Source organism: Fulmarus glacialis, unplaced genomic scaffold, assembly GCF_000690835.1.
Source record: "Fulmarus glacialis isolate BGI_N327 unplaced genomic scaffold, ASM69083v1 scaffold2929, whole genome shotgun sequence".
NCBI classification, from domain to species: domain Eukaryota; kingdom Metazoa; phylum Chordata; class Aves; order Procellariiformes; family Procellariidae; genus Fulmarus; species Fulmarus glacialis.
The window spans coordinates 13,491-22,464 of NW_009231289.1; the positions used below are offsets into that span (position 1 = coordinate 13,491).

General features: G+C 44.5%; 1 protein-coding gene across 1 annotated transcript in view; it reads right to left on the reverse strand.

Moving 5' to 3' along the window:
• LOC104081667 (SLIT-ROBO Rho GTPase-activating protein 1-like) overlaps positions 1-1,221 on the reverse strand; it is a gene marked incomplete at both ends in the record, with an annotated part of 12,220 nt that extends 10,999 nt beyond the window's left edge. Inside the window, one exon of the mRNA XM_009584502.1 lies at positions 1,026-1,221. Coding sequence (XP_009582797.1) covers positions 1,026-1,221 — 196 coding nt within the window. The remainder of the gene's footprint in view (positions 1-1,025) is intronic.
• Positions 1,222-8,974: the final 7,753 nt, after the last annotated feature.

Here is an 8,974-nt window from a genome sequence, read left to right on the forward strand (position 1 = left end):
AACACAGGATTCGAGGTGCGGCCTCACCAGGGCCGAGTACAGGGGCACGATCACCTCCCTACTCCTGCTGGCCACACTAGTTCTGATACAGGCCAGGATGCCATTGGCCTTCTTGGCCACCTGGGCACACTGCCGGCTCATGTTCAGCCGGCTGTCAACCAGCACCCCCAGGTCCTTTTCCTCTGGGCAGCTTTCCAGCCACTGTTCCCCAAGCCTGTAGCATTGCATGGGGTTGTTGTGGCCGAAGTGCAGGACCCGGTACAAAATATTGGTAAACAGGCAAATGCATTCATTAATCAGCTCAAGTCAGGAAAATAAGCATACGAGACTATGCCAACAAATAATGCATTTGAAACACTTTAGAAAACATGCTGTACACATGCTTTGCCAGATACTATCTGACCACTTTTGTTTTGCATGCAAGTTCCTATGCCATGAAAGGGTACATTAAATTGTAAGCAAGGCATAACAGTCACATCATATTCACTTTCAGGAATAAGAGGGGTCAAGAGGTAGCACAAGGTCACATGCAACAACAAATCAAAATCGTTTTATTTCTTAATGCCTTTTTTGCCAAAATTCCTGTCCTTTTTTTTTGTGATGGTGATTGACCTGTATTTAGATACTTTCAAATCCTATCAACTCCACTGCAACAGATCAGCACACAGCTTTCAAGCCCTTTTGGGGCATCTCATCTAGATACTGGCTGTATTTCGGGTGGTTTAAATTCCATATGGTAGGTTAGGGATAATATGTGTGCGGCCTACCTTTTAAGAAACTGAAACCACCTGACAGAAACTTACATGAATAATTGCAGAGGGCCAAATCAACAAAACAGTATTTAGGCACCCGGCTACCTTCAATTGCAATGAGACTGCTACGCTGCTAAATAGGGGCGGGAATTTTAAATGTGTCTTTGAACCTGGGCTCAACCCAGCAGTAGTCAAAACCAGCAGAAGCAGAGAGCAGCATAGCACTCCAGCAATGGCTAATATGCGGGCGAGGGGGAAGGAAATCTCTCTTACTTGTACTGCTGATGGTCCTTTGTACTTCTTGTTTTTGCCATGAACCTCTCTGCCAATTTTTCCAAGTTTCGGGAATACTCCATCTCTATTTCCGACTTCTTGCGGAAGAAATCCTGCAGATCCTGAAGAAGCTGCACTCTCATTTCAGTCTGCTGCTCCAGGCATTTCTGCTGCTCGATGAGTTGAGCTCGGATCTCTAATGAAAGAAGCATATATCCACTCAGGTCAGTGAAAGCAAATGAGAATTGAGTGTTACCAACCAAAATCACAAACACTCCAGCGTACTTCAGCCTCTGCAGCTACACCAGCTGGATCTGGATTTCAGGTCCTGTGGTGGGACGCAGCAGTGGCAGCTCTCACTTCTGCCACCACACGCTTATGCCCCAGGCCACAGCATCCTCCCACCCGCTGTCTGTCTCACAAGCAGCTACATCAAGGGCTCAGGACTTTGCTGGGCTCATGTGAGCATAAGACCTGCCTCTGCCTTCCTCTCCCATCCTCTTCCTGGCATGAGCACAACATCTGGCTCAGAGTGATCTCCTCGCAGAAAGTGCTGTGCAACCATTTGAGCAGCAGCTCCTTCTGCTGCCCTGAAAAACGGCAGGCTAAACATGCACCCTTTGGGCTGGGATCAGCCTGCTGACTGCCAGGTGGACCATGCTGGTTGGTATCATCATGTACACCATGGAAACAACCTTGTGATAAACTCTGGAGGCATTATCCACCATAACTGTGCACAGATTCCGCATCTGCCCCATCTCTGCCAGGGAGGGAACTGGTGTACTATACATGCATTCACCGATATTTTACAGCATTTATAGAGGAAAAAGTGTACCTATATTTAGAGATAGCTATTTGAAAATTTGCACAAGGTTCCAGAGACTGAGGTGTATTTGTTAACATAAAACAAAACCAGTATAAGAGAATATATGCTCACAGTGATCGTCTAGAGTAACAGGCAAAAGCCTCCAGATTTCTTATCACTGTATCGTATGCTGTTTGCCATATGCACAATTGCTATGTGGTAGGGTTTTTATTTTAGGTTGGATTTTTTTTAGCACTTTTATTTCTTGAGCGCTAAGCAGTTAATCACATTCTGGGAACACTTAGTCTAAAAACATCCCTCTGGTTCTTTTGAGAGACCGGTTCATTAGAGTTTTGTCAGCTGCCCAGGCACACTGTAATCCAACATTGTGGAGTAAACACAGGAGTAAACATTTTGCGACCATAATATATGTGTATATTTTTTAAACAGTTTAATGCTATAACAAGGACTTATCAATAGCAAAATAATATGCCAGAAGTGATGTCCATGTAAATGCAAAATTGTTGCGAACTTTTACTTGATTCCTAATGATGTAATCATGCTGTGGGTAAGAAGATGTTGGAAATCATAGATGCCTCACTGGTTCAAAACAGAAAAGCATTCTAAAAACCACTGCTAACATCACAGGGAACTGCAAACCAGTAAGTAGTAGTAACATTGCAAAAAATTATCTGATGCAACTACGAACTAATGCATCCTTACTGATCTTAAACCAGGTATGAAGGCAGAGATCCACTCTGCTGGGATTCAAATGTGTATACTGAAATAAGGTAGGACGAGCACAGAAAACTGTTAAGCCAATATATTTACTGGAGGAGGGAGACACTGCAGTGTTTTCTTCCAGATCTCCTTTGAGCTACCAGCTGCTGTGTTAATCATTAATGAAACTATCAATTTTTACAGTCTGGGAGGTAAACCAAAAAATTCATGGTTTTGTTTTCATTTCATTTCAAATCAGTTTGTTGGAAAAGAACCATGCCTCCAGCAAGGATGAGCCACTGTAATACAACACTGTATCAATGACATTCATGTACACAGAGGAGAAAATCACATTTGAGCAGGAAGGTTATTAACAGAAACAAAAACCCAAGACTGCTTTTTTGGGTGTCCACTACTTTTACTATTGCAATCACGGAAAATTCCTGCGTATAGGAAACCAGTTGTACAGATTCACTGATCAGAAGCAGCAATTTTGCCCATGAATTGGAGTTTTGACTAAATCCAAATCATGTACATTGTCCCTGTACTTTGGCTATCTCCCTTTCCCACTACAGATTTTCTACCAGTTACTTTAAAAGCAGAGCTCTGTACAGAGCAACTATGTTCTGATTATTTTGTAGGTCAGTGGATCTTGCTGCTACAATTCTTCCTTTTTAGGTGGGCTTTTACCATAGCAACAGGAAAGAAAAAAATTTTAGAAACAGGAATACATGAATAGAGATACAGGAAACAATGAACAAGGGACGACAGGTACAATATGAGAAATTGCATTAGCTTTCTGATGCCGTCTGGATTTCCAGTGGACAGTAGTGGCTTCCTTCAAATTTGTATATTAGAAAATAAAATTGGAGCATGATTTCCAAAAGCTGATGGTGTCTGGAGGTGTCCAAACTCTAAGTAAGGTGGGGGACTGCGGCCTTATGAAGGAAGTTCCACACTTTATGGCTATTTGAATCTTGGCAAGGAGAAAGAACATGCTGGCTCCAAAAGGCTGAGCCTCTGGCCTCCCACTGGAGGAGAAAAAGGGGAGATGCATATCCCACTTGTGCCAGCTGAACAGAGTCTGTCCAGAGGAGACTTCAGCAAAGCACTTCTCCTTCATGTCTTTCTGCTCCTGCACTTTTTAATTCTTCTTTTACTAACAACGTGTGTAATGCCATAGTGGCAGGCTGAGGAGATGGCAATGAATAAGAAATCAGATCAGCAAATGCTGTGATTTTCACTTTCTGATAAGAGAAAGCTGTGGATTTAAAAAAAAAAAAACAAAAACCAACAAAAAACCCCCAACAAACATTGGCATAACAGCCAGCCAGCCTGAGCAGCTGTGCATCACAAAATCACAACTGTCCAAGTACTATTAACTAACATAGACTATCCATTACCTACTGCTACAGAAAAATGCACCAAGGCAACGTTATCTTCTTTAACCAATCCACTCATGTGATTTCTCTAGGGCTACAAAGAGCAGCATGGAAAATTGTTGCACCGTATTCAAAGAAATACCCAATATGCCAAGAAGGTGCCAAGTTAAAAACTAGTAGAGCCCAAACTCCATAGATACGGAGACAGGTGCAGCAGGCAACAGAAGGGTGCCTGCCTTTACTCTAGTTTGCTAGCACATTTAAATTCAAAGTCGAACTGGTACCAGCTATAATGGACAATGACATTGTCCTATTCTGCTCTGTGGGGTGGCTGATGTCAAATGATTGCCACGCTATTTTGTGCCAGGAACAGGCATGTTTAAACCCTGGACGAATTAACACCTTCTCCTTCTCTGTACAGCAGCTTTGAGTCATACTCACTGGTTTTCTGGCCAACAGCTGGTTCAAAAGGAATCCCACCCATTTACACTGCAGCTTGAACAGGCTGAATTCACATCAAGTGGAAAAAAACCCCATCCTTTGTCCAAGATTTGCACACACGACCAAAGTAAGGAAGCAGCTAATGTGACTGTAATTAAATCAATAACCTCTGAGTAAAGTTTTATTTCTAAAGATTTTCACGTTAAAAATTATTTCAATTATGCCCTCATTGACATCATCCTCTAGAATTACTGCATTAAGTCTAAAATTAGGTTTTGTTTGTGGCAGCCTTCAAGATATAACTCTAACCTTTCAACAGATCTTTATTTTCTCCTGACTAGAGGTTAAATCAGTGCACTAAGAAAAACAAAAGGAGACAAGATTATAGCTGTTTTGAGAGTTAAGTATAGAGTGGATGAAGCTGAACTACTGACATCAGCCAAATCATAATCAGAAATAAACTCGTCGAGGTTACCTCTTTGCACACAGTACAGTATTATAAATAATTACTTATATAGCACTGCAGTAATACACCATATTACCCTGGAGAAGGTATGTGTAACTAGTTATAGGCCAGTGCCCCACCTGAAGGCACTCATGGTGAGATATACTGCGATGTGACACACAACGATGACACTGGCCACACACCAGCAAGGAACAAAACTTTGTCACCTTTGCTTCCACCGGGCTCCTCCAAACATCCCAGGAAGCTGCAGGAAACCCCCTCCTCACCTCAGAAGCTGGACGCAGTATTAAACAAATTAACCCGCTGCCAGACCAACGCTTTGCGTGCAGACTGTCGCCCCACCGCAGTACTCCCCACTGCAACGTCTGCGTCCCTGCCCTGCGACGCTGCAGTGCTCCCATCAAGCTGCACTAGGCTGTGCCTAGTCCTGTCAGCCCTCAGAGACTTTCCAGACCACCGTGAACCCTCATTACCAACTCTTGACCAAAGCAACTCTCATGAATGTTTCGTGGGGCTGTTACACGTCTGCCACGAGCTGCTTCCCACCCGAGCCACCCCAAGAGCTGTTTCAGCCTGCCACCCTTAACTCCCATTTAAGTGGAATTAACTTTCGTGCTCACAGAGCAGCCCTAGCATGGTTTCTGGTGTTTGCTGAAAGCTCTGGAAGGTGCCGCAGAGCCAGCCACCTCTCCCTGGTCACCCCCTTGGCTGCACTGCAAGGCTCCCACCTGCCACCTCACCCTGCCTGGCATTGAGCTATATTTAAGTCATGATTACAATATACAAACTACGCAGACATATTAATCCAGTAGCATTACTGGATAATAATACAAACAGCCCCAGGGCCCCATCCTGTGAACGATTATAAAAGCAAGCAGCTCATCAGAATTATTTGAGAGTACAAATAGGCTCTCACGAGCCATTGTTTGCAGGTCTTTATCTGCTGGGTAACTTCAGACAAACCCGTATTACCTCCCATTTTTCTTTAAATACCTCCTTCACAAAAAAAAATTAAATTTTAGATTAGTTTTAAAACACTCAGAAATGTCTGATCAAAAGCACAGAGGACAATGTATGGTGTCTTAGACTTTGTATTTCCAAACCACTACAACTTTGTCATTTTTTTTCCCCACTAAGCTATCAACACGCATCTCCCTCATTCTCACATTTATGATATCCAGATCATATTCCATAGGAAAAGTTTCAGACCTTAAAATCAGTCTAGATATCATCTGGTGACCGACATGCACTTGTAATTAAGCAGATATTGGAGCATTAGTCATCTTGCAGTTCCTCCCTGAAGACACTTGAGTCTTACGTGACTCTCACTGCGCCTCAGTTACTTAGCTTGGGAATGGCTCATCTCTGAGGCTGCTGCTAGAAGCTGGGGTGCTGCATTGGCAGACTGATCTTTCCAGTTTCATCCCGGCCTCCTGCCTTTGTAAGGAACCTGCTTTTGGCTTCTCTGTTGAGATGGGCAGAGCTTTGGTCCAGCTGAATGCAGCTGGCCAACATCTGCAGTTTAGGTTTGTTTCAGGAAAGCGCTTAGCTCCAGCCCACCGAGGATGCTGCCAGCAGAGAAACCGCAGCAGCAATCACTGAGGGGGGCCTGGAGGTGCCCCTGTGCACAGTTGGTAGTCTTTAACGCCATGTCACCCCTAGGATCAGCACTCCCACACCCACATCAGCACTCCACTACCTCTCAGGAGACAAGAAGATAAAGATGATGAGAGGTATCAGCCCAGTGGTGGGTGCTCTGGCCCAGCTGCTGATACTCCTCTGTGAGATACACAGCCTAAGGGTACTAGTGCCGGACAAGCTTTTATTGCTCAGAGCCATGGCTAGAAAGCTATTTAAGTGTTTCTATAACAAATGGTGAGGGAAGCTCTGTGGTCGGCAGGGAGTCTGGCTCATGCTCTCTTCCAGGTCCTCGCTGCCATTTTCCCGGACCACAAGCACTTCAAAAGCCAGGAAATTCCACCAGCCTGACAGCTGATGAGAGATGTTGGGGTGAGGATCTCGCAGGCTGCTGCAGAAATGCCTTTAAATAGATCATGAGCCTGTCCCACAACATTAACTTTCTATGACAGACTAGTGGAAATCACTTTCCTGTGTTCAACATGCAAGTAAGAAGTATGGCTGCATAGACAGTGATGCCCTTGAGCTTCTGAAGGCAGGACTTTTGTGGACTTTCTTCTACCCCCCAGCCAATTTCACATAGGACATTGAGCATACAGCTTTATGCATGTTCCCATTTAAAGTGAAACCTCTGCAATGCACACCCCAGCTCTAAATTTACTGTTTGGCTTCGTGCCATGTCCCAGACAATTCATCTCAGACTTTTTGTTTGTTTGGGGGTTTTTGGGGATGTGTTGATGTTGCCTTCGACAGAACACATCTCCAGGCTGTAGTAGCCTGTGGAAATGGATGGGGAGTGAGAATCATGCCTGGTATCTGAAGTGCTGTACAAACAGTCAGGAATCTGAAGCCCCTGTTGACATCTGTCAACCCCTTTAAAAATGGTGAGCTTCGTTCATTCAAGCACTTTGGCACGCTTAAAGATAAAAACAGTCCTTGTGCAGCCATTAGCAGGAAAGCTGATGTAGAAGCCATTTGCAGGGTGAAGACAATTGTTTACAGGTCGCTTCAGTTGTCATGCTGAAACAAAGAGAGCAGATTAAAAACTAATTCTATCCTTGCAGCTGCAAACTTTATTCTACACTTTCAAGTAAACACATTCCTACCTACTGCAGCTACAGACTAAGCAACATGCCCCCAACCAAAACCATGTAGGTGGGGGATCCCAGTGGATGGGATCCAAAAGGGGTGACCGCATTAGGGCACCTTCCACTTTCCAGTTCCCCTTGAAATAGGATGACATGTCTGGAAGAGCCAAGAAAACCTCTATACGTAACTGAAGAAGCTTTTCTTCTTGTTGTTCTTGGACTAACGCCCTCCTGCTATTCACAGCCACAGCTGCTGGTCACTTGGCTGCCTACAGTCCGAGCCTGAATGGAGGGCAGCGTGCCAGCTCACGACTTGGCAGGACACTTCTTGCCACAGTGCTACTGCCAAGCGACCGTGGGTTTAAGCAGGCAGTCTGCCTGCACCACATTTTGAGTGCCACTGCTTCTGCGGCAGCTGCTCCTTTGCACCCATAACTAAGCGCTGGCACCACGTCCCACCAAAACTTGAGCACGGCATACTTTGTCCTTCTGGTCACAGGAGCTGGGACTCTGAGGACAAAAACTTCTACCCCTTAGAAATCCCAGCTCATCCCAAAAACACTGCCAACCAGAAGAGAAGAGAGCAAAGCGCAAGACGTCTCCTCTGCCTCAATGCCCTGATGCAAGGTCTTTCACCAGCTTGACCCAGCCCTCACCTCCCACCGCGGGAGCAGATGCTCTCCTGCAATCCAACTGCCCCACCTCCAGACGAACGAATCAGCTCTGCAAAGCACCAGCACACAAAAGAAGAGCAAAGAATCCACATCAAATAAGCACCCTAACACATTTAAGAAAAACAAAACAAAGCAGACACTACCCCAACCATGGCATTCATGGCAAAGGCCTATAGCCTTAGAGAGGAAAGGAAAAAAAAGAGAAAGAGACAGACAAGGAGTCTGTGGGCATCTTTGTCTCCCAAGCTGACAGGAAATCATGCAGTAGGTGTCTAAAAACCCATTTAGGCCATCTAAACTGTCAAGATCTATGTGACAACTCATTCTGAAGCTTCCGAAGGATTTAGACCATCTGCGTTTTTTTATGCTTGTTAAAGATACCATGAGCCTTTCCTTGCAGACTTAAATTTTGGGCACATGAGAAAATTAAAAGGAAACTCAGTATGTCCAAATCTTTCTCCTCTTCTTACCAATGAGGTATCTGCCAGCAGAACAGAAAAATGACTCATGGCTCTCCTCTGAATAATTCTTTGCAGCAATGTCTGGAATGCCGTATTGACAAGAGCACTCTACAAGAAAAAAGCATACCCTTCCTGGCCACAGATTTCTATAAGCCTATTATTTAATTTGGTTATTATAGACTGTTGTGATTGCTCTAATCGGTAGATGAAACGTATCCTTCCTTCTGGTTATTTTCTCTGTATAGAAAATTCTTTCTTTCCAGAACACAGACTG